Source organism: Salmo salar, chromosome ssa05 (genome assembly GCF_905237065.1).
Source record: "Salmo salar chromosome ssa05, Ssal_v3.1, whole genome shotgun sequence".
Taxonomy (NCBI): domain Eukaryota; kingdom Metazoa; phylum Chordata; class Actinopteri; order Salmoniformes; family Salmonidae; genus Salmo; species Salmo salar.
In genome coordinates, this window is record NC_059446.1 from 87,504,160 (window position 1) to 87,531,285 (window position 27,126).

Here is a 27,126-nt window from a genome sequence, read left to right on the forward strand (position 1 = left end):
AAAACATGAAAAAGCATAACAAACACAAAACTAGAATCAAATGGTATTATTTGAATGTAAAACAAAGACATGGTGTGGGGTGAAATGGCATGTCCACATACAGTAAGAGATGGAATGAAATGGGACCAAATCTGCACATCAAAAGAGGAACTGACAGAGGAGACCACCAACGGAAGCATTTGGGTAATCATCCAGTCACAGTGTAGTCCTTACCTTGACCCTGGGCAGGGGCTGGGAAATGTACAGCCAACACCAGGAAGAGCAGAGGACACCATGTCCTTATTGGGAGTCCTACAATCAGCATCCTTACAACTGTGATGCTCCTTCTGCACCTAGCGGGGAGAGGAGGAAAAATACAGACTATTTAACACTGCCTGACTGCCACAGCTGTGGGCTTTGGAGAGCGCTAGAAAGAGGTTTTAGGAATAATGATGAGAGAGAGAGAGGGAGAGAGAGAGAGAGAGAGAGGGGGGAGAGAGAGAGGGGGAGAGAGAGAAGGACAGAGAGACAGAGAATGAGAGAGAATGAGAGAGAAAGAAAGAGAATGAGAGAGAGAGAGAGAGAGAGAGAGAGCGAGAGGGAGAGAGAGAGAGAGGGGGGAGAGAGAGAGAATGACAGATAGACAGAGAATGAGAGAGAGAGTGAATGAGAGAGAGAGAGAGAGAGAGAGAGAGAGAGAGAGAGAGAGAGAGAGAGAGAGAGAGTGTATGAGAGTGAGAGTGTTTACTTCCCTTGGCAATGTAAACATATGTTTCCCATGCCAATAAAGCCCCTTAAATTGAAAATTGAAATTGAGAGAGAGAGAGAGAGACAGAGAGAGAGACCAGCATTGAGTAGTAACAGACGTCCATAGCTATAGGGCTTTTCAGTGTCGAGGCCCAGCCTGTCTCAAGTGGGGGCAGGCAGAAGGGAGTGAGGGGAAAAAGGGGAAGATCAGAGTCACTTTGAGAATGGGAAGTTGGAAACAGAACAGTAGAGGACTTTGTTACATTTTGACGGACAGGCCCAAGAGAACATTTCTTGAGTGCCATTGTTGACATTGAGAACAAGCAGAGCTCAACTTGTCTGTCACTCATCATTAAGGCTTTGACGAGACAGGCAGATTGTAACAGCAGCACAGGAATGGAGGAAGCTAGTACAATACTGCCACATAGGACTGCTGTAGGGCAGTAGGCTGAAAATGACATATAAGTGAATAATGTGTCAAAATGTATCTTTATATAGAGAGATACTGTACAGCATAATCCTGGCATCTGTGTCCATCAAACTAAGCCTGGACATTGACTTCACGACAGAGATATAATTTAGACATTTAACTATTTTATACAAGCAAAAGCATAAAATGTTTTCTTCAAAACTATTATTTGCTATACTTATGCAATACAATTGAACCAAAACAAGAAAATATGTTGTCATTGGATTTAGGTTAAAAGTTGGGTGAAAAAGGGATATGTTTTTTTTTACAGTTTGATGACAGTTTCCCACGTTGTTTCAATGTTATCACATTTATTTATCGTTGTTTAAATGACGGGAAACACCGTTGATTCAACCAGTTTGTTTCAATGGGAAGTAACTATTTGCTGACAAACACTGGATGTTTTTTTCCCTACTTGTAAACCCTTATGGCCAATTATTCTTCAAATGAAGAAGTATACATGAATCAGCACATTCAGTTTGAAAGCTGAAACTGCTGATGAAACTCGTGAAGTAGTAATCCCTAAACGCTGTCCAATCAAAATACACCTCATCAAGCTGAACTATGTAGCCTACACGTCAATAGAAGATGAGATAGGGACAAAACGCACCTTGTCGCCCCTGGAAACAACCGGAAAATAAACATATTTCTTTTTTTTGTATTTACAATGAAATTCCACGAAGACCATAATAATGATAGTTAGTAATACATCAAAATAATTTCTGACTTGATTTATAGACACACAAAAACATTTGAATGGCTTAGATTACCCCAGTTGTGCAACTATCACAGTGCCTAGTTCAGAAGTTCATCGTTAACTTGTGCACCCGACAGGAAACCGATGAGAAGATTCCCACAAGTTTAGTTCAATTCTACAACTTTCAATTCGTTTACAATTCATTTGGTCATTTATCAGTATACTTGATCAAGTCAACCTATCCACTTGATTGCCTTTGAGAGCGTGGAGTAAAGGACCATAATAAATAAAGGCTAAGCACTCCAAACAAAACAAATTCCATACTGAATTAATGAAATAGCAATCCATAACTCACAAATCATCAAATCCTAAACGCTCCTATTTCCCACGGATCCTCTCAATCCCCAGAGTGTGTGTCTGTCTCCCTGGTTTGTTTCAGCCTCTCTCAGTCAACTATTCCGTCAGTCAGTCCACACTAAAACTGGGGGTGGCTGTTTCTTGCGTCGTTATTCACCCATCCCTTCGGCTATTCATCCCCCTCTACTTCTCTCTCTCCTTCCTTCACCTCATTTCATCCTGTGGACTGACGGGGGAAAAAAGAAAAGAAATCGACCAATTGCTGCGGAACAGAAGGACGGAGCAAAACGGGAGGGTGGAATTCGACAAAACCCTCAGGCACTTTCCCTCGACAGGACTTGTCAAGTAAACGACTTGTAACCGAATGTAGGTTTTAACACTCATGAAATGGTAATTCAGCTCTATCGTTAGTTGTCACAGCATTGTTATGTCTGACACCGACTGGATTGGAATGGTGGAAGCTGAGCAGGTGCTTCGACACATTCTGTTGCGCGCTCTCTGGTGCTCTGAGGCTGTGACCGCACCAAGTGACTATACATTTAAACATACATCTACGCTAAGTTGTGCCTTGAATGGCTGTTGCGTAATATCTAATGAACATTTGAAAATTCCCTAGGAATAGGGCCTTATTTTAGTTGACTTGTCTTTTGGGACAGCGTAATTTGAAACGTGGGTAATAGTAAATTGTGCAGCATTGCGGCTCTGGAATAAACTCCACTCCACACCAGCTGTACTGTAGCATCAATGCCCCTCATCCTCTTTCCCTACAAACCTCCCATCCATTGTCCATAGACCATCCCAAATGGCACCCTATTTCCTATATAGTGCACTTCGTTTGATCAGAACCAAAAGAGCACCCTTTTCCCTATGTAGTGCACTATTCTGGTCTGTCTGTCCTCCTAACACCTCTCCCCTCCCAGCCAGCCCCTCCCAGAGAGAGGGAGACCTACACCCTCCCAGCTGCTCCCAGAGAGAGGGAGACCTACACCCTCCCAGCTGCTCCCAGAGAGAGGGAGACCTACACCCTCCCAGCTGCTCCCAGAGAGAGGGAGACCTACACCCTCCCAGGCCAGCCCCTCCCAGAGAGAGGGAGACCTACACCCTCCCAGCTGCTCCCAGAGAGAGAGGGAGACCTACACCCACCCAGCTGCTCCCAGAGAGAGAGGGAGACCCAGACCCTCCCAGCTGCTCCCAGAGAGAGAGGGAGACCTACACCCTCCCAGCTGCTCCCTAGAGAGAGAGGGAGACCTACACCCTCCCAGCTGCTCCCAGAGAGAGAGGGAAACCCAGACCCTTGCTCCCAGAGAGACAGGGAGACCCAGACCTCCCAGCTGCTCCCAGAGAGAGAGGGAGACCCAGACCTCCCAGCTGCTCCCAGAGAGAGAGGGAAACCCAGACCCTTGCTCCCAGAGAAAGAGGGAAACCCAGACCCTTGCTCCCAGAGAGAGAGGGAAACCCAGACCCTTGCTCCCAGAGAGAGAGGGAAACCCAGACCCTTGCTCCCAGAGAGGGAAACCCAGACCCTTGCTCCCAGAGAGAGAGGGTAAACCAGATGGTATGACAGTCCCAATGATGTCATTTCACCTGTCTTTGACTAGGCTGGGAGCATCCAATGGCTGCTGGGTAGGAATCAGTTCCTTTCAACACTATCACACTGCAATGAGATGCTGCTGAATATATGGATTGTCTGTGTGGGGGTGCTGGGAGAGAGAGAGACAATTAGACCCAAACAAATCATGAGAAAACAAAAAGATAGTTACTTGACACATTGGAAAGAATTTACAAAAAAACTGAGCAAACGAGAATGATATTTGGCCCTAAACAGAGAGAACACAGTGGCAGAATACCTGACCACTATGACTGATCCAAACTTAAGGAAAGCTTTGACTATGTACAGACTCGGTGATCATAGCCTTGCTATTGAGAGAGGCTGATGTAGGCAGACCTGGCTCTCAAGAGAAGACAGGCTATGTACACACTGCCCACAAAATGAGGTGGAAACTGAGCTGCACTTCCTAACTTCCTGCCAAATGTATGACCATATTAGAGACACATATTTCCCTCAGATCACACAGACCCACAAAGACTGTACATAGACATAATATGACATTTGAAATGTCTCTATTCCTTTGGAACTGTTGTGAGTGTAATGTCTATTGTTCATTTTTTGTATTGTTTATTTCACTTTTGTTTATAATCTATGTCACATGCTTTGGCAATGTTAACATATGTTTCCCATGCCAATAAAGCCCTTTGAATTGAATTGAGAGAGAGAGAGAGATAAAGAGAGAGAGAGATAAAGAGAGAGAGAGAGAGAGAGAGAGAGAGAGATAAAGAGAGAGAGCGAGAGAGAAAAGAGAGAGAGCGAGAGAGAGAGAGAGTGAGAGAGAGAGAGAGAGAGAGAGAGAGAGAGAGAGAGAGAGAGAGAGAGAGAGAGAGAGAGAGAGAGAGAGAGAGAGAGAGAGAGAGAGAGAGAGAGAGGGGGCTAACATATCAAGTACGTTTTAGTGGACAGTAACAGATATTTCCCCTAAATCCAGTCAGCCCCCCAAGAACGTTCCCATTTTGTATGTGTGTATTGGATACCAGTTGTGTTGTAACAGCCTTATTTCCTTCAGATAAAAATGACATGTACAATTGCAGGGTCTCATCCAACTTCTACTAAATTGGAAACACAAGCAGTCGACCACCACAGTAGAAAACAGAGCAGTAATCACAGCTAGGTAGCTTCAAACAGAACTGGAGCGTTTGAGCTTTGAAAGAATCTGTGTGAAGTTTGTCCTGGCCTGTTCTACAACAGGTTTCTGTCTGCCGTATCCAAGCCCTGCACTGTCTGAACAACAGGTCGCCGATCAAGCCCTGCACTGTCTGAACAACAGGTCTCTGTCTGCCATATCCAAGCCCTGCACTGTCTGAACAACAGGTCTCTGTCTGCCGTATCCAAGCCCTGCACTGTCTGAACAACAGGTCTCTGTCTGCCATAGCCTGGTCGACAAGGTCTCTGTTATCCAAGCCCTGCACTGTCTGAACAACAGGTCTCTGTCTGCCGTATCCAAGCCCTGCACTGCTGACACAGGCTCTGTCTGCCGTATCCAAGCCCTGCACTGTCTGAACAACAGGTCTCTCTCTGTCTGCTATATCCAAGCCCTGCACTGTCTGAACAACAGGTCTCTGTCTGCCATATCCAAGCCCTGTACTGTCTGAACAACAGGTCTCTGTCTGCCGTATCCAAGCCCTGCACTGTCTGAACAACAGGTCTCTGTCTGCCGTATCCAAGCCCTGTACTGCCGGATACTAGGCTCTCAATCTCTCCTGGGCCCTCTACACATAATACATTATTCCCTGTTCTGGACTACTGTACATGCAGCACAACATTAGACTCCAACGAGAAAAGCCTACCAATTGTTAACTTTCTGAATAAATTCTATACGAAAGTGAGATATCTTTCTGCCTTTCTAAGTAATGTTGCATTGAAAAACTTTAACTTTAACCTTTGGCTCAAAGTACCCAACTACATTTCAACAAGCTAAGCATCTCTCTCTCTCTCTCTCTCCTCTCTCTCCTCTCTATTTCGCTCTCTTCTTCTCTCTCTCTTTCAGAGCTCAGTGCCTCCTTTCGTTCAGTTCCCAGCGGACCCTGAGTGACAGCTCCTCTCAGGACCCCAGGAATCGAGTCGGACAACAGATCTGCACTCCGCATGAACCCGCCTCCCTGAACAGAATCGAATATAGAATGAATAAATGCATTAGTTCTGAGTCCCAAATGGCACCATATTCCCTACACATAGTGCACTAGGTTTGACCAGAGCCCTAAAAGTAGTACACTGTGTAGGGAACAAGATGCCATTTGGATTGCAACCTTAGAGTTGATACGGAGTTCATTGAGCCTCGACCATATGGCTCTCTCTCTGCCGTCTGTCTCCGTCATAAACAATTTAAAGGTCATTGGGATTCAACAGTCTGTCTCGATACCGTAGGCTATTCTGATTTCTTATTCAAACTGCTGTTCTGAAGCATCGGAGAGAAACTATACAACTGAATGTGAAGTGTAAGATTGTTTTTGTGGGAAATGTGTGACAAACAATCATTTCAATATTTCACATGAATGCACACACACACAAACACTCACATGCACACACGCACACACACATACACTCTTACATACACAAGCACTCGGACACACACATGCACACACACACTCGCATGCACACACACACTCGCACACTCCCTTCTTGTCCTCATTCCCAGATACCTTTCCATTTTACAGTCAGATTATTATGTCACATCCTTGTCACATCGTTGTCATGCTGCTTCCCACTGGGTTACATACAGTATGAGTCCTGGTCAATAGAAATGCCCAATGTCCATCTCCTGTCCTCTTCTTGTCTTCCCCAGGGAAGGACGTAGGACCAGTAACAGTATGTCCCGGGGCCTGTACAGGGAAACACACAATTTAGTTTTTTACAATCTCTGGTATGCACATTTTACCTTTATTTAAAGGGGGGGGTCTCTTTTACAAGGGTTAGAATGTACAGGACATATTTTCCGTTGTCTTTTCCACCTAGAGTATTGACCTGACTGTTGTTCATATGCTGTATTGATTATGTAAACAGCTGAGCAGATCCCTGAGTCAGTACATTTCCACAGTATGGATGACAGTCACATCAGTTCAATCAAAGTGACAACTGTTTCCATTGTCAGAGTGTCTACAGTATGTCTGGAATTGCGTACCAAATCGCACCCTATTCTGTAGGGTACTGTAGTTCACTGCTTTTGACCAGAGCCCTATGGGTCCTGGTTAAACATAACGCAGCATAAAGAGAATAGAATACCAGCAGGGACTCAGCCCTGGGGCTCTGGAACGGCCAGCTCTCTACATAAAGGGAGTCAGCCCTGGGGCTCTGGAACGGCCAGCTCTCTACATAAAGGGACTCAGCCCTGCGGCTCTGGAACGGCCAGCTCTCTACATAAAGGGACTCAGCCCTGGGGCTCTGGAACGGCCAGCTCTCTACATAAAGGGACTCAGCCCTGGGGCTCTGGAACGGCCAGCTCTCTACATAAAGGGACTCAGCCCTGGGGCTCTGGAACGGCCAGCTCTCTACATAAAGGGACTCAGCCCTGGGGCTCTGGAACGGCCAGCTCTCTACATAAAGGGACTCAGCCCTGGGGCTCTGGAACGGCCAGCTCTCTACATAAAGGGACTCAGCCCTGGGGCTCTGGAACGGCCAGCTCTCTACATAAAGGGACTCAGCCCTGGGGCTCTGGAACGGCCAGCTCTCTACATAAAGGGACTCAGCCCTGGGGCTCTGGAACGGCCAGCTCTCTACATAAAGGGACTCAGCCCTGGGGCTCTGGAACGGACCAGCTCTCTACATAAAGGGACTCAGCCCTGGGGCTCTGGAACGGCCAGCTCTCTACATAAAGGGACTCAGCCCTGGGGCTCTGGAACGGCCAGCTCTCTACATAAAGGGACTCAGCCCTGGGGCTCTGGAACAGCCAGCTCTCTACATAAAGGGACTCAGCCCTGGGGCTCTGGAACGGCCAGCTCTCTACATAAAGGGACTCAGCCCTGGGGCTCTGGAACAGCCAGCTCTCTACATAAAGGGACTCAGCCCTGGGGCTCTGGAACGGCCAGCTCTCTACATAAAGGGACTCAGCCCTGGGGCTCTGGAACGGCTAGCTCTCTCACATTCTCAACGTCTTACTTTTAAATAACAAGCCTGGTGAAGACGGGTAATAACGATTAACTGTGGCCTTATCATTAGGTCTGGACACTATAGTCACTTAGCTCCACGACACAACCCTGATATTTGTCCTCCATCTTGTAATTAGCTGGCCGGACCTGGGTTCAAGGGTCGGGGCCTCTGTGTAGCCCTCGGTGTGTGAGTTTGCTGCATGCATGCTGTAACAAAGCAAACAACCATTAAAGTGGGGTTTAGTTTCATGAATACACCTCTTAGATGAAGTGGAGGGTTTGAAGAAACAGAGCTGTCTGTCAGTGTGCTCAGGTTAGTGTAACTAGTTAGTATGTCAGTGTGTTCAGGTTAGTGTAACTAGTTAGTCTGTCAGTGTGTTCAGGTCAGTGTAACTAGTTAGTCTGTCAGTGTGTTCAGGTTAGTGTAACTAGTTAGTATGTCAGTGTGTTCAGGTTAGTGTAACTAGTTAGTCTGTCAGTGTGTTCAGGTTAGTGTAACTAGTTAGTCTGTCAGTGTGTTCAGGTTAGTGTAAGTAGTTAGTCTGTCAGTGTGTTCAGGTCAGTGTAACTAGTGAGTCGGGTCAGTATGTTCAGGTCAGTGTAACTAGTTAGTCTGTCAGTGTGTTCAGGTTAGTGTAACTAGTTAGTCTGTCAGTGTGTTCAGGTTAGTGTAACTAGTTAGTCTGTCAGTGTGTTCAGGTTAGTGTAACTAGTTAGTCGGGTCAGTGTGTTCAGGTTAGTGTAACTAGTGAGTCGGGTCAGTGTGTTCAGGTTAGTGTAACTAGTGAGTCGGGTCAGTGTGTTCAGGTTAGTGTAACTAGTTAGTCTGTCAGTGTGTTCAGGTTAGTGTAACTAGTGAGTCGGGTCAGTGTGTTCAGGTTAGTGTAACTAGTTAGTCTGTCAGTGTGTTCAGGTTAGTGTAACTAGTGAGTCGGGTCAGTGTGTTCAGGTTAGTGTAACTAGTGAGGTATATATACAGGGGGAGGCAGCCAGAACCCACAAAGGAAGCTCTCTGAAGTTTACACTTTACTGACTTCTATTGAAGAGGAGGAGGATGTGTTTCAACAGGAAGACTTGGTGCTGGGGAATGCAGCTGTGTAGACACAGCTCCTGTCCACAAACAACAACAACAAAATGATATACATACTTTTGGTCATGTATATATATATATATATATATATACATATATTGTAATTTTTGTTTTGTTTTGGGGCAAAAAATATCGTATAATCACCAGGAATTCATTACATTTGTTTAATTAGTTTAATTTCGGAAATCTGTTCCCAAGTATTCCCACAAATAAAAAATAAGCCGTGATGGTGTCTCTATGTCATCAAGGTAGGAAATAATTGTTCTTCTCAAATATAATCTCTTTTTGGTCTTAGTTGTTGTCAATTTACAGTGTATAAATTATTATAATTATAGGGAGGGGGGGTGCTGTGGGATTGTTTAAAATACTCTTTGAAGAGGGTGGGTTCAGATGTTTTCAGAAGATGGGCAGGGAGTCTGCTGTCCTAGCTTCAGGAAGAAGCTGGTTCCACCATTGGGGTGCCAGGACAGAGAAGAGCTTGGACTGGGTTGAGAGGGAGCTGCCCTCCCGTATGGCTGGGAGGGCCAAGAGACCCGAGGTGGTTGGAGTGTAGGGACTTCATATAGATATAGAAAGGATAGGAGAGTTATTCGGAATATTGAAGAGACCAAACTGCTGGGTGTGTCACCCTAAATAGCAACTAGCAAGCCACGGTTGTCTAGTGGTTATATGATAGGAGGAGTTGTCTAGTGGCTATATGATAGGAGGAGTTGTGTAGTGGTTATATGATAGGAGGAGTTGTCTAGTGGCTATATGATAGGAGGAGTTGTCTAGTGGCTATATGATAGGAGGAGTTGTCTAGTGGCTATATGATAGGAGGAGTCGTCTAGTGACTATATGATAGGAGTTGTCTAGTGGTTATATGATAGGAGTTGTCTAGTGGTTATATGATAGGAGTTGTCTAGTGGTTATATGATAGGAGTTGTCTAGTGGTTATATGATAGGAGTTGTCTAGTGGTTATATGATAGGAGGAGTTGTCTAGTGGCTATATGATAGGAGTTGTCTAGTGGTTATATGATAGGAGTTGTCTAGTGGTTATATGATAGGAGGAGTTGTCTAGTGGTTATATGATAGGAGTTGTCTAGTGGTTATATGATAGGAGGAGTTGTCTAGTGACTATATGATAGGAGTTGTCTAGTGGTTATATGATAGGAGGAGTTGTCTAGTGGTTATATGATAGGAGTTGTCTAGTGGTTATATGATAGGAGTTGTCTAGTGGTTATATGATAGGAGTTGTCTAGTGGTTATATGATAGGAGGAGTTGTCTAGTGGCTATATGATAGGAGTTGTCTAGTGGTTATATGATAGGAGTTGTCTAGTGGTTATATGATAGGAGTTGTCTAGTGGTTATATGATAGGAGTTGTCTAGTAGTTATATGATAGGAGGAGTTGTCTAGTGGCTATATGATAGGAGGAGTTGTCTAGTGGCTATATGATAGGAGTTGTCTAGTGGCTATATGATAGGAGGAGTTGTCTAGTGGCTATATGATAGGAGTTGTCTAGTGGCTATATGATAGGAGTTGTCTAGTGGCTATATGATAGGAGTTGTCTAGTGGCTATATGATAGGAGTTAGGAGTTGTCTAGTGGCTATATGATAGGAGGAGTTGTCTAGTGGCTATATGATATGAGGAGTTGTCTAGTGGCTATATGATAGGAGGAGTTGTCTAAATCAAATCAAATCAAATTTATTTACATAGCCCTTCGTACATCAGCTGATATCTCAAAGTGCTGTACAGAAACCCAGCCTAAAACCCCAAACAGCAAGCAATGCATGTGAAAGAAGCACGGTGGCTAGGAAAAACTCCCTAGGAAAAACTCCCTAGAAAGGCCAAAAACCTAGGAAGAAACCTAGAGAGGAACCAGGCTATGAGGGGTGGCCAGTCCTCTTCTGGCTGTGCCGGGTGGATATTATAACAGAACATGGTCAAAGTAAATGTTAAAATGTTCATAAATGACCAGCATGGTCAAATAATAATAATCATAGTAGTTGTCGAGGGTGCAACAAGCACGTCCGGTGAACAGGTCAGGGTTCCATAGCCGCAGGCAGAACAGTTGAAACTGGAGCAGCAGCACGGCCAGGTGGACTGGGGACAGCAAGGAGTCATCATACCAGGTAGTCCTGAGGCATGGTCCTAGGGCTCAGGTCCTCCGAGAGAAAGACAGAAAGAGAGAAAGAGAGAATTAGAGAGAGCATATTTAAATTCACACAGGACACCGGATAAGACAAGAGAAATACTCCAGATGTAACAGACTGACCCTAGCCCCCGACACATAAACTACTGCAGCATAAATACTGGAGGCTATATGATAGGAGTTGTCTAGTGGCTATATGATAGGAGGAGTTGTCTAGTGGTTATATGATAGGAGGAGTTGTCTAGTGGTTATATGATAGGAGGAGTTGTCTAGTGGTTATATGATAGGAGTTGTCTAGTGGTTATATGATGGAGGAGTTCTCTAGTGGCTATATGATAGGAGGAGTTCTCTAGTGGCTATATGATAGGAGGAGTTGTCTAGTGGCTATATGATAGGAGTTGTCTAGTGGCTATATGATAGGAGGAGTTGTCTAGTGGCTATATGATAGGAGGAGTTGTCTAGTGGCTATATGATAGGAGTTGTCTAGTGGCTATATGATAGGAGGAGTTGTCTAGTGGCTATATGATAGGAGTTGTCTAGTGGTTATATGATAGGAGTTGTCTAGTGGTTATATGATAGGAGGAGTTGTCTAGTGGTTATATGATAGGAGGAGTTGTCTAGTGGCTATATGATAGGAGTTGTCTAGTGGTTATATGATAGGAGGAGTTGTCTAGTGGTTATATGATAGGAGTTGTCTAGTGGTTATATGATAGGAGGAGTTGTCTAGTGGCTATATGATAGGAATTGTCTAGTGGTTATATGATAGGAGGAGTTGTCTAGTGGTTATATGATAGGAGTTGTCTAGTGGTTATATGATAGGAGGAGTTGTCTAGTGGCTATATGATAGGAGGAGTTGTCTAGTGACTATATGATAGGAGTTGTCTAGTGGTTATATGATAGGAGGAGTTGTCTAGTGGCTATATGATAGGAGGAGTTGTCTAGTGACTATATGATAGGAGTTGTCTAGTGGTTATATGATAGGAGGAGTTGTCTAGTGGTTATATGATAGGAGTTGTCTAGTGGTTATATGATAGGAGGAGTTGTCTAGTGGCTATATGATAGGAATTGTCTAGTGGTTATATGATAGGAGTTGTCTAGTGGTTATATGATAGGAGGAGTTGTCTAGTGGTTATATGATAGGAGTTGTCTAGTGGCTATATGATAGGAGGAGTTGTCTAGTGGTTATATGATAGGAGTTGTCTAGTGGTTATATGATAGGAGGAGTTGTCTAGTGGTTATATGATAGGAGTTGTCTAGTGGCTATATGATAGGAGGAGTTGTCTAGTGGCTATATGATAGGAGTTGTCTAGTGGTTATATGATAGGAGGAGTTGTCTAGTGGTTATATGATAGGAGTTGTCTAGTGGTTATATGATAGGAGGAGTTGTCTAGTGGCTATATGATAGGAATTGTCTAGTGGTTATATGATAGGAGTTGTCTAGTGGTTATATGATAGGAGGAGTTGTCTAGTGGTTATATGATAGGAGTTGTCTAGTGGCTATATGATAGGAGGAGTTGTCTAGTGGCTATATGATAGGAGTTGTCTAGTGGTTATATGATAGGAGTTGTCTAGTGGTTATATGATAGGAGTTGTCTAGTGGTTATATGATAGGAGTTGTCTAGTGGTTATATGATAGGAGGAGTTGTCTAGTTGCTATATGATAGGAGTTGTCTAGTGGTTATATGATAGGAGCTGTCTAGTGGCTATATGATAGGAGTTGTTGTAACGGTTATTGTCGGATAAAGCGGACCAAGACGCAGCAGGGAAATGTGCACTCATCTTCTTGATTAATAGGACAAAGAAGGAAAAACCAAAATAAACACGTACACCAAAAAGACACAACGACGAATAACAGTCTGGTAAGGCACAAGGCTATACACAGAACAATCTCCCCCAAAACACAAACAAAACACATAGCTATATATAGGACTCTCAATCAAAGGCAACTACAAACACCTGCCTTCAATTGAGAGTCCAACATCAATTACCTAACATAGAAATACTAAACTAGAGAGAACATAGAAATACAAAAAAACATAGAACATAACCCAAAACCCGGAAATAATAAATCAAACACCCTTCTAAGCAAACCACCACCCCGAACCACATAAAACAAATACCCTCTGCCACGTCCTGACCAAACTACAATACAAATAACCCCTATTACTGGTCAGGACGTGACAGTTGTCTAGGGGCTATATGATAGGAGGAGTTGTCTAGTGGTTATATGATAGGAGTGGTCTAGTGGTTATATGATAGGAGTTGTCTAGTGGTTATATGATAGTAGGAGTTGTCTAGTGGTTATATGATAGGAGGAGTTGTCTAGTGGCTATATGATAGGAGTTGTCTAGTGGTTATATGATAGGAGGAGTTGTCTAGTGGTTATATGATAGGAGGAGTTGTCTAGTGGCTATATGATAGGAGGAGTTGTCTAGTGGCTATATGATAGGAGTTGTCTAGTGGTTATATGATAGGAGGAGTTGTCTAGTGGCTATATGATAGGAGTTAAGAGTTGTCTAGTGGCTATATGATAGGAGTTGTCTAGTGGTTATATGATAGGAGGAGTTGTCTAGTGGCTATATGATAGGAGGAGTTGTCTAGTGACTATATGATAGGAGTTGTCTAGTGGTTATATGATAGGAGGAGTTGTCTAGTGGTTATATGATAGGAGGAGTTGTCTAGTGACTATATGATAGGAGTTGTCTAGTGGTTATATGATAGGAGGAGTTGTCTAGTGGTTATATGATAAGAGTTGTCTAGTGGTTATATGATAGGAGGAGTTGTCTAGTGACTATATGATAGGAGTTGTCTAGTGGTTATATGATAGGAGTTAGGAGTTGTCTAGTGGCTATATGATAGGAGTTGTCTAGTGGTTATATGATAGGAGGAGTTGTCTAGTGGTTATATGATAGGAGGAGTTGTCTAGTGGTTATATGATAGGAGTTGTCTAGTGGTTATATGATAGGAGTTGTCTAGTGGCTATATGATAGGAGTTGTCTAGTGGCTATATGATAGGAGGAGTTGTCTAGTGGTTATATGATTGGAGTTGTCTAGTGGTTATATGATAGGACTTGTCTGGTGGTTATATGATAGGAGGAGTTGTCTAGTGGTTATATGATAGGAGGAGTTGTCTAGTGGCTATATGATAGGAGTTGTCTAGTGGTTATATGATAGAAAGAGTTGTCTAGTGGCTATATGATAGGAGTTAGGAGTTGTCTAGTGGCTATATGATAGGAGTTGTCTAGTGGTTATATGATAGGAGGAGTTGTCTAGTGGTTATATGATAGGAGTTAGGAGTTGTCTAGTGGTTATATGATAGGAGGAGTTGTCTAGTGGTTATATGATAGGAGGAGTTGTCTAGTGGCTATATGATAGGAGTTGTCTAGTGGCTATATGATAGGAGGAGTTGTCTAGTGGCTATATGATAGGAGTTGTCTAGTGGCTATATGATAGGAGTTGTCTAGTTGCTATATGATAGCAGGAGTTGTCTAGTGGCTATATGATTGGAGGAGTTGTCTAGTGGCTATATGATTGGAGTTAGGAGTTGTCTAGGAATTGTTCAGAAGTAGTCCAGGGTCCAAGGATGTTTCTGGATAGGGTCATGTTCGGGATGGTGGTAGCCAGGTCTGAATATGGTCATGGTTATGACAGGAAATGATTGGGTCATTTCCCCCACAGGCCTAACACACTCACCTCTTACCAATGGTTGCGTGCCACGTCATTGACTATTTCCTCTACTGACAGATTGCTGTAACATATCATTGGGTTAGCTTTATGTGATAAATACCTATCCAGACGTTGTAAAATTATTTTTTTAAATTTATTTTTATTTATTTTACCTTTATTTAACCAGGTAGGCAAGTTGAGAACAAGTTCTCATTTACAATTGCGACCTGGGCAAGATAAAGCAAAGCAGTTCGACATATACAACAACACAGAGTTACACATGGAGTAAAACAAACATACAGTCAATAATATAGTAGAAAAATAAGTCTATATACAATGTGAGCAAATGAGGTGAGATATGGGAGGTAAAGGTAAAAAAGGCCATGGTGGCAAAGTAAATACAATATAGCAAGTAAAACACTGGAATGGTAGATTTGTAGTTGAAGAAAGTGCAAAGTAGAAATAGAAATAATGGGGTGCAAAGGAGCAAAATAAATAAATAAATACAGTAGGGGAAGGGGTAGTTGTTTGGGCTAAATTATAGATGGGCTATGTACAGGTGCAGTGATCTGTGAGCTGCTCTGACAGCTGGTATTAAAGCTAGTGAGGGAGATAAGTGTTTCCAGTTTCAGAGATTTTTGTAGTTCGTTCCAGTCATTGGCAGCAGAGAACTGGAAGGAGAGACGGCCAAAGGAGGAATTGGCTTTGGGGGTGACCAGAGAGATATACCTGCTGGAGCGCGTGTTACAGGTTGGTGCTGCTATGGTGACCAGTGAGCTGAGATAAGGGGGGACTTTACCTAGCAGGGTCTTGTAGAAGACCTGGAGCCAGTGGGTTAGGCGACGAGTATGAAGCGAGAGCCAGCCGACGAGAGTGTTCAGGTCGCAATGGTGGGTAGTATATGGGGCTTTGGTGACAAAACGGATGGCACTGTGATAGTGTCACGTTCGTCGTAAGGATGGGACCAAAACGCAGTTGGAATGTGAATACTCATCTTCTTTATTTAGAGGAAAACCAAACTAAACACTTAATCAAAAAACAACAACGAAAAACAGTCCTGTGAGGCACACAGCTACACACGGAACAACTACCCACAAATCCCAATGAAAAAACACCCCTATTAAATAGGACCTTCAATTAGAGGCAACGAGGAACAGCTGCCTCCAATTGAAGGTCAACCCAGTAAACTAAGCATAGAAATAGAATAACTAGACACAGACATAGAAATAGACTAACATAGAACATACCCCCCCAAAAAACGAAACACACTAAACAAACACCCCTGCCACGCCCTGACCAAACTACAATAACAAACAACCCCTTTTACTGGTCAGGACGTGACAGATAGACTGCATCCAGGTTATTGAGTAGGGTATTGGAGGCTATTTTGTAAATGACATCGCCGAAGTCGAGGATCGGTAAGATAGTCAGTTTTACGAGGGTATGTTTGGCAGCATGCGTGAATGATGCTTTGTTGCGAAATAGGAAGCCAATTCTAGATTTAACTTTGGATTGGACATGTTTGATGTGAGTCTGGAAGGAGAGCTTACAGTCTAACCAGACACCTAGCTGTCCACATATTCTAAGTAAGGACCGTCCGGAGTAGTGATGCTGGACGGGCGGGCAGGTGCAGGCAGCGATCGGTTGAAGAGCATGCATTTAGTTTTACTTGTATTTAGGAGCAGTTGGAGGCCACGGAAGGAGAGTTGTATGGCATTGAAGCTCGTCTGGAGGGTTAACACAGTGTCCAAAGAAGGGCCAGAAGTATACAGAATGGTGTCGTCTGCGTGGAGGTGGATCAGAGACTCACCAGCAGCAAGAGCGACATCATTGATGTATACAGAGAAAAGAGTTGGCCCAAGAATTGAACCCTGTGGCACCCCCATAGAGACTGCCAGAGGCCCGGACAACAGGCCATCCGATTTGACACATTGAACTCTATCAGAGAAGTAGTTGGTGAACCAGGCGAGGCAATCATTTGAGAAACCAAGGCTATTGAGTCTGCCGATGAGGATGTGGTGATTGACAGAGTCGAAAGCCTTGGCCAGGTCGATGAATATGGCAGCACAGTATTGTTTCTTATCTATGGTGGTTACGATATCGTTTTGGACCTTGAGCGTGGCTGAGGTGCACCCATGACCAGCTCGGAAACCAGATTGCATAGCGGAGAAGGTGCGGTGGGATTCGAAATGGTCGGTAATCTGTTTGTTGACTTGGCTTTCGAAGACCTTAGAAAGGCAGGGTAGGATAGATATAGGTATAGATATAGGTATAGATATAGGTCAAATATGGTGTGGAACGCGCCCAATACCTCCAAAAACTGCTTTAAATCACTCTTCAATCAATAATTTCATAATTCAGATCTCTCTTTGTGAATGTATTTGAAAGTAGAATGGTTATTCAGGAGGTGATTGGGGTCATTTCCCCTACAGGCCTAAAAACACACACTCATTCTGACCCTAAAAGATTACAATCAATCACCACTTTGTATCATATTGGATTTGTCTTTGCGACAGACCATAAATATATTATTTTGCTTAATAACTATTTACAAACGTATTTTATTTGTTTTCAAAGTGTTTAAAATGATTTTCATCTACATATAAGGAATAATTGCTTCTTGTACTGAGCCGCTTGCATTTTGTTTTTCAAACAGTCTGTGAATTAGAATGTTATTACTGGTCGTTGTTGGCCAGAGTGGCCAGACTGTATTACACTTGTAAAACAGCCAAACCCCCCAAAAACATCAACAACAATGTTCGCCAAGACCCTCTGTTAATAGATCTGCATGGCAACGATAGAATTTAAGATTTTATAGCACATAACCTCCTGAATAATCAAAGGGGATTTGTTTTCTGAGGTATTTTGACTTTAAGAGCTTGTTTGAGATCCATGATGTATATTTATCAACTGTTACCTTCATATTTTAGGCTGTTAACATGATTATTTCTGTATGTGCTGTAGCCAACTGCTGCCATGACAACGAAGAAACACATGGGAGTCTATCTATCAGTATCTATAGCCTCTTATTACCAGGCTGATTACTGCTGCACTATCTATCAGTATCTATAGCCTCTTATTACCAGGCTGATTACTGCTGCACTATCTATCAGTATCTATAGCCTCTTATTACCAGGCTGATTACTGCTGCACTATCTATCAGTATCTATAGCCTCTTATTACCAGGCTGATTACTGCTGCACTATCTATCAGTATCTGTAGCCTCTTATTACCAGGCTGATTACTGCTGCACTATCTATCAGTATCTATAGCCTCTTATTACCAGGCTGATTACTGCTGCACTATCTATCAGTATCTATAGCCTCTTATTACCAGGCTGATTACTGCTGCACTATCTATCAGTATCTATAGCCTCTTATTACCAGGCTGATTACTGCTGCACTATCTATCAGTATCTGTAGCCTCTTATTACCAGGCTGATTACTGCTGCACTATCTATCAGTATCTATAGCCTCTTATTACCAGGCTGATTACTGCTGCACTATCTATCAGTATCTATAGCCTCTTATTACCAGGCTGATTACTGCTGCACTATCTATCAGTATCTGTAGCCTCTTATTACCAGGCTGATTACTGCTGCACTATCTATCAGTATCTATAGCCTCTTATTACCAGGCTGATTACTGCTGCACAATCTATCAGTATCTATAGCCTCTTATTACCAGGCTGATTACTGCTGCACTATCTATCAGTATCTATAGCCTCTTATTACCAGGCTGATTACTGCTGCACTATCTATCAGTATCTATAGCCTCTTATAACCAGGCTGATTACTGCTGCACTATCTATCAGTATCTATAGCCTCTTATTACCAGGCTGATTACTGCTGCACTATCAGTTTCAGTGTAGAGAGCCATGCATGTCACCTGGTGAGATCAGGCTGGCTGGCAAGGCTACAGACTGGACCACCAGACTGTTATTTTTGCTATAGGTAGTGGTATTATTTTATCGTTGTCATGGTATTCTACCCACCACACATACCGTCTTGAACAAACCTGCTCTAATTTCCTGGTTTATACAGTAGATCAGCCATCTGGGGGAACAGCACAGTCTGTGGGAGGGTTTACAATCTGATGCTTCTTCCATCTGATAAAGCTCATCCATAGAAATACCAGTATCTCTATGATCTCATCAGTCACCTGTCAGTCCCTCCTCCTCAGCCTGCTGATGTAACAGGGATCACCTGTCAGTCCCTCCTCCTCAGCCTGCTGATGTAACAGGGATCACCTGTCAGTCCCTCCTCCTCAGCCTGCTGATGTAACAGGGATCACCTGTCAGTCCCTCCTCCTCAGCCTGCTGATGTAACAGGGATCACCTGTCAGTCCCTCCTCCTGTCTGCTGATGTAACAGGGATCACCTGTCAGTCCCTCCTCCTGTCTGCTGATGTAACAGGGATCACCTGTCAGTCCCTCCTCCTCAGCCTGCTGATGTAACAGGGATCACCTGTCAGTCCCTCCTCCTCAGCCTGCTGATGTAACAGGGATCACCTGTCAGTCCCTCCTCCTCAGTCTGCTGATGTAACAGGGATCACCTGTCAGTCCCTCCTCCTCAGCCTGCTGATGTAACAGGGATCACCTGTCAGTCCCTCCTCCTCAGTCTGCCGATGTAACAGGGATCACCTGTCAGTCCCTCCTCCTCAGCCTGCTGATGTAACAGGGATCACCTGTCAGTCCCTCCTCCTCAGCCTGCTGATGTAACAGGGATCACCTGTCAGTCCCTCCTCCTCAGCCTGCTGATGTAACAGGGATCACCTGTCAGTCCCTCCTCCTCAGTCTGCTGATGTAACAGGGATCACCTGTCAGTCCCTCCTCCTCAGCCTGCTGATGTAACAGGGGTCACCTGTCAGTCCCTCCTCCTCAGCCTGCTGATGTAACAGGGATCACCTGTCAGTCCCTCCTCCTCAGCCTGCTGATGTAACAGGGATCACCTGTCAGTCCCTCCTCCTCAGCCTGCTGATGTAACAGGGATCACCTGTCAGTCCCTCCTCCTCAGCCTGCTGATGTAACAGGGATCACCTGTCAGTCCCTCCTCCTCAGCCTGCTGATGTAACAGGGATCACCTGTCAGTCCCTCCTCCTGTCTGCTGATGTAACAGGGATCACCTGTCAGTCCCTCCTCCTCAGCCTGCTGATGTAACAGGGATCACCTGTCAGTCCCTCCTCCTCAGCCTGCTGATGTAACAGGGATCACCTGTCAGTCCCTCCTCCTCAGCCTGCTGATGTAACAGGGGTCACCTGTCAGTCCCTCCTCCTCAGCCTGCTGATGTAACAGGGGTCATCTGTCAGTCCCTCCTCCTCCATGGGGTTGTTGCTTCAGTCTGCTGATGTGGCACGGATGATATGATGGCCTTTGGCTTTGCTCCAGTTCCTCCTCGACTTCAAAATCGTCTGTATAGGTGTTTAACATATCAGTTGAGCTAACCACATCACATGAGATATGGGGCGGCAGGTAGCCTAGTGGTTAGAGCGTTGGATTAGTAACCGGAAGGTTGCAAGATTGAATCCCTGAGCTGACAAGGTAGAAATCTGTTGTTCTGCCCCTGAACAAGGCAGTTAACCCACTGTTACTAGGCCGTCAATGAAAATAAGAATTTGTTCTTAACTGACTTGCCTAGCTAAATAAAGGTAAAATAAAAATATATATACAGTGGCCATTTTAGCATGTAAATCTTGGTGGGGCAAACTCCCCCCAATTTTTTGTTGTTGATGAATGCCAGCAAAGCCACTTCACAACACTAAACAATACATGAATTGCACTATAATGGTGACAAACTGTTAGGGCCTACATAAAGCTGTCCCAACAGCAGAGCTTTCTTTCCAGCACAATGGAGTGAATCCTTACCACTGCTACACCTGGCTATCAGCGGAGCCTTGTCTGGCAGCGAAATAATTCATTCAGCCTCGTTTACAGCCTTTTAAAAAACCTAACTGATATGGCTGACCATATCTCCCTGGCATATTACATCGTTTATGCAGCAGGATATAAGACATTTTTGGACTCCCCTTGTTGTGCGCGGCAGTCCTACATTGGCAAATTTTGTCATCAAAGAAAGAGAAAGATTTACAATTCCGAGTTGGGCTCACATTCTTGAAGTCTACCCTTACTAAAGGCGGGTGACGTAGCGTCCCCATGAGTGACAGAACACTGAGCCAATCACGGTGCAATGCTCCTATTTTCTGCTGGCCTGCACCACCACCACAGAAAGCACTGAGCAAGGCTGAAACACCTGCATTTTAGAGCTGCCTGTTTGTATGCAGCTTTATTAACTCAATGATACATTTTTTTTTACATTGTTTGCAAACTGATATGTGACACATATTAATGCCAAAATAACATGCAAAACAGGCAAGCCCCCCCAAATACTGTATACTTTAAAAAAAAAGCTAAAAATAAGTTGTCAAACATCTCCAATCCAAAGTTAAATCTAGAATTGGCTTCCTATTTCGCAACAAAGCATCTTTCACTCATGCTGCTAAACACACCCTGGTAAAACTGACCATCCTACCGATCCTCGACGTCGGCGATGTCATTTACAAAATAGCCTCCAATACCCTACTCAATAAACTGGATGGAGTCCATCACAGTGCCATCCGTTTTGTCACCAAAGCCCCATATACTACCCACCACTGCGACCTGTACGCTCTCGTTGGCTGGCCTTCGCTGCATACTCGTCGCCAAACCCACTGGCTCCAGGTCATCTACAAGACCCTGTTAGGTAAAGTCCCCCCTTATCTCAGCTCACTGGTCACCATAGCAGCACCCACCTGTAGCACGCGCTCCAGCAGGTATATCTCTCTGGTCACCCCAAAAGCCAATTCCTCCTTTGGCCGTCTCTCCTTCCAGTTCTCTGCTGCCAATGACTGGAATGAACTACAAAAATCTCTGAAACTGGAAACACTTATCTCCCTCACTAGCTTTAAGTACCAGCTGTCAGAGCAGCTCACAGATTACTGCACCTGTACATAGCCCATCTATAATTTAGCCCATACAACTACCTCTTCCCCTACTGTATTTATTTATTTATTTATTTTGCTCCTTTGCACCCCATTATTTCTATTTCTACTTTGCACTTTCTTCCACTGCAAATCTACCATTCCAGTGTTTTACTTGCTCTATTGTATTTACTTTGCCACCATGGCCTTTTTTGCCTTTACCTCCCTTATCTCACCTCATTTGCTCACATTGTATATAGACTTATTTTTCTACTGTATTATTGACTGTATGTTTGTTTTACTCCATGTGTAACTCTGTGTTGTTGTATGTTGTCGAACTGCTTTGCTTTATCTTGGCCAGGTCGCAGTTGTAAATGAGAACTTGTTCTCAACTTGCCTACCTGGTTAAATAAAGGTGAAATTTAAAATGTAAAATAAAAATGGGGCTCTGTTGCTAGGTGACAATGTTGTCAGGTCTATGGATCTAACAGTGGAGTAAAACAGTGAGAGACAGACGGTATCGTTGAATGAATTCCAAAGTGACCCTTAGCCCCTCCTGTAGATCTGAAGGGGGCTGGACATGTGAAAGCAATATGGCAGCGATACATCCAGTTTATCAGAAGACAAGAACCATGTTGTTTACACCTATCCACTCCCTTCATATCTACACAACTGCCTAGTGGAGAGTAAAGGGGCTCAGGGATGTTAAATCCATCTCTCTCAGGCTTACCTACGGATCTGTGACAGAGGTGGGACAGGGACAGGTCTGGAATTTTAGCCCAACGGTAGGTCCCAAATTATACCCTATTCCCTATAGTGGACTACTGTTGACCAGAGGAACAAGTCTAGAGGGCTAAATAAAGTATTCTGTTAACCTGTCACCTGTCATCCTGAAGTAATGGAGTTGGTAGGGAGAGGATTCTACAGCTTTAAGGCCTGTAGCCAGGTCTGACTCTGATTGAGAATCAGCGTGTAGAGGAAGGAGGGTACCAATATTAACCAAATATAGTGTAACACTGCCCCCCGTTGATGATACAGTACATTACACATTAAAACCCCGGGGGCATTGCAGGAACATTGAAGATGAGTACAGCAAATATGATTTGACAAAGATGACCGCTAGACCCTACGCACTTGTGGAGATCTGAGAGGATTTGATAAGTGCAACCAATCTGGTAGTAGCTCAACCCTGCCCTCTGATAGGCTAGGTGGAAGTTTCACCATATTGCTTATATTAGGCAAATCCTTTCCGATCTCTAGTGCATAGGGCCCTCAAACTCAATTCTGGACCTCGAAGCCAGTTCCACTGCATTTCTTCATTGTTTCCCAGTCCCAGACCCCAGTCATTGTTCCCCTCTAATCAGAGACTGATTTAGACCTGCGACACCAGTCATTGTTACCCTCTGATCAGGGACTGATTTAGACCTGAGGCACCAGTATTTGTATTTATTATGGATCCCCATTAGCTGCTGCCAAGGCAGCAAAATTAAGGCAGTTTAGACAATTTTAAAAACATTACAATACATTCACAGGCTGTGTGCCCTCAGGCCCCTACTCCACCACTACCACATATATACAGTACAAAATCCATGTGTACGTGTGTGTATAGTGCGCATGTTATCATGTGTGTGTATGTATGTATCTGTGCCTATGTTTGTGTTGCTTCACAGTCCCCGCTGTTCCATAAGGTGTTTTTTTAATCTGTTTATAAAATCAAATTTTACTGCTTGCATGAGCTACTTGATGTGGAATAGAGTTCCATGTAGTCATGGCTCTATTTAGTACTGCGCGCCTTCCATAGTCTGTTCTGGACTTGGGGACTGTGAAGAGACCTCTTGTGGCACGTCTTGTGGGGTATGCATGGGTGACCGAGCTGTGTGCCAGTAGTTCAAACAGACAGCTCGGTGCATTCAACATGTCAATACCTCTCATAAATACAAGCAGTGATGAAGTCAATCTCTCCTCCACTGTGAGGCAGGAGAGATTGACATGCATATTATTAATATTAGCTCTCTGTGTACATCCAAGGGCCAGCCGTGCTGCCCTGTTCTGAACCAATTGCAATTTTCCTAAATATTTTTTTGTGGGACCTGACCACACGACTGAACAGTAGTCCAGGTGTGACAAAACTAGAGCCTGTAGGGCCTGTCTTGTTGACAGTGCTGGTAGAGCAGCACCTTATCATGGACATACTTCTCCTCATCTTAGCTACTGTTGTATCAATATGTTTTCACCATGACAGTTTACACTCCAGGGTAACTCCAAGCAGTTCAGTCGCCTCAACTTGCTCAATTTCCACATTATTTATTACAATATTTAGTTGAGGTTTAGGGTTTAGTGAATGATTTGTCCCAAATACAATGCTATTAGTTTTAGAAATATTTAGGACTAACTTATTCCTTGCCACTCATTCTGAAACTAATTGCAACTCTTTGTTAAGTGTTGCAGTCACTTCAGTCACTATAGTAGCTGACATGTATAGTGTTGAGTCATCCGCATACATAGACACTCTGGCTTTCCTCAAAGCCAGTGGCAATTCATTAGTAAAGATTGAAAAAAGTAATGGGCCTAGAAAGCTGCCTTGGGGAATTCCTGATTCTACCTGGATTATGTTGGAGAACACCCTTTGTGTTTTGTTAGACAGCTAACTCTTTATCCACAATATAGCAGGGCTTGTAAACACATAGGTTTCGCCAGCAGCAGACTATGATCGATAATGTCAAAGGCCACACTGAAGTCTAACAAAACAGCCCCCACAATCTTTTTATCATCAATTTCTCTCTGCCAATCATCAGTCATTTGTGTAAGTGCTGTGCTTGTTGAATGTCCTTCTCTATAAGCGTGCTGAAAGTTTGTTGTCAATTTGTTTACTTTAAAATAGCATTGTATCTGGTCAAACACAATTTTTTTCAAAAGTTTACTAAGGGTTGATAACAGGCTGATTGGTCGGCTACTTGAGCCAGTAAAGGGGGCTTTACTATTCTTAGGTAGCGGAATGACTTTTGCTTCCCTCCAAGCCTGAGGGCACACGCTCTCTAGTAGGCTTAAATTAAAGATGTGGTAAATAGGAGTGGCAATATCGTCTGTTATTCCCCTCAGTAATTTTCCATCCAAGTTGTCAGACCCCGGTGGCTTGTCATTGCTGATAGACAACAATAATTGTTTCACCTCTTCCACACTAACTTTATGGAATTTAAAATTACAATGCTTTCATAATTTTGTCAGACATACTTGGATGTACATCCGATGGATCAGGATACTGCTTTCAAGCTAATTTCTGCAGCTTTAGTAAAGATGTGATCAATACATGTTGATGATTTCATTCCTGTGCTGTTTGTAACTTCCCTGGTAGGTTGACTGATAACCTGACCAGGTTGCAGGCACTGGTTACAGTTTGAAGTTTTTTCTTGAGTGGGCAGCTTGATGAAAGCCAGTCACTATTTAAATCACCCAGAAAATATACTTCTCTGTTGAAATCACAAACACTATCAAGCATTTCACACATGTTATCCAGATACTGACTGTTATCACTTGGTGGTCTATAGCAGCTTCCCACCAGAATGGGCTTTGGGTGAGGCTGATGAACCTGTAGACATATTACTTTAACAGTATTTGACATGAGATCCTCTATAATCTTTACAGTGATTGATTGAATGTATTTGACAATTTGTAAAATCCATACATAAGGGCGCTCCAGCTGGTGACGCCTCCACATACAATTTAAGAAAATCATCAAGGATAACACAATAAAGCTTAACAGGTTATTTCCATTGCGGTCCTTTTGCGGGAAAGGGGGAATACAACAAGGTTAGGCAGCAATTGTAATGACAACAGACAATGACAGACACAATTGTTGTTTGTTTCACAACATCTGATAATGAATACAATTTCCGTTCCTAATAAACAACTATGGACAGATACATCTTTCTTGTCTCACATACCCTGAATATATAAACAATCAATCCCTAATATATATATATTAGTTGAAGTTGGAAGTTTACATACACCTTAGCCAAATACATTTAAACTCAGTTTTTCACAATCCTTGACATTTAATCCTAGTAAAAAATGTCCTGTTTTAGGTCAGTTAGGATCACCACTTTATTTTAAGAATGTGAAATGTCAGAATAATAGTAGAGAGAATGATTTATTTCAGTTTTTATTTCTTTCATCACATTCTCAGTAGGTCAGAAGTTTACATACACTCAATTAGTATTTGGTAGCATTGTCCTCAAATTGTTTAACTTGGGTCAAACGTTTCGGGTAGCCTTCCACAAGCTTCCCACAATAAGTTGGGTGAATTTTGGCCCATTCCTTCTGACAGAGCTGGTGTAACTGAGTCAAGTTTGTAGGCCTCCTTGCTCGCACACGCCTTTTCAGTTCTGCCCACATAAACTTTCTATAGGATTGAGGTCAGAGCTTTGTGATGGCCACTCCAATACCTTGACTTTGTTGTCCTTAAGCCATTTTGCTATAACTTTGGAAATATGCTTGGGGTCATTGTCCATTTGGAAGACACATTTGTGACCAAGCTTTAACTTCCTGACTGATGTCTTGAGATGTATATCCACATAATTGTCCTGCTTCATGATGCCATCTATTTTGTGAAGTGCACCAGTCCCTCCTGCAGCAATGCACCCCCACAACATGATGCTGCCACCCCCGTGCTTCAAGGTTGGGATGGTGTTCTTCGGCTTGCAAGCCTCCCCATTTTCCTCCAAATATAAGTCAAACAGTTATATTTTTGTTTCATCAGACCAGAGGACATTTCTCCAAAAAGTATGATCTTTGTCCCTATGTGCAGTTGCAAACAGTAGTCTGTTTTTTTTATGGCGGATTTGGAGCAGTGGCTTCTTCCTTGATGAGCAGCCTTTCAAGTTCTGTTGATATAGGACTTGTTTTACTGTAGATATAGATACTTTTGTACCTGTTTCCTCCAGCATCTTCACAAGGTCCTTTGCTGTTGTTCTGGGATTGATTTGAACTTTTCGCACCAAAGTGCGTTCATCTCTAGAAGACAGAAGACGTCTTCTTCCTGAGCGGTATGACAACTGTGTGGTCCCATGGTGTTTATACTTGTGTACTATAGTTTGTACAGATGAACGTGGTACCTTCAGGCATTTGGAAATTGCTCCCAAGGATGAACCAGACTTGTGGAGGTCTACAATTTTTTCTGAGGTCTTGACTGATTTATTTTGATTTTCCCATGATGTCAAGCAAAGTGGCACTGAATTTGAAGGTAGGCCTTGAAATACATCCACATGTACACCTCCAATTGACTCAAATGATGTCAATTAGCTTATCAGAAGCTTCTAAAGCCATAACATCATTTTCTGGAAT

At 43.5% G+C, this 27,126-nt stretch overlaps 1 protein-coding gene across 1 annotated transcript in view; it reads right to left on the minus strand.

Moving 5' to 3' along the window:
- Positions 1-2,629, minus strand: part of LOC106597401 (collagen alpha-1(XIV) chain) — a 260,539-nt gene extending 257,910 nt beyond the window's left edge. Inside the window, 2 exon segments of the mRNA XM_045719294.1 lie at positions 214-332; positions 2,248-2,629. Coding sequence (XP_045575250.1) covers positions 214-304 — 91 coding nt within the window. The 5' untranslated portion in view covers positions 305-332; positions 2,248-2,629.
- Positions 2,630-27,126: the final 24,497 nt, after the last annotated feature.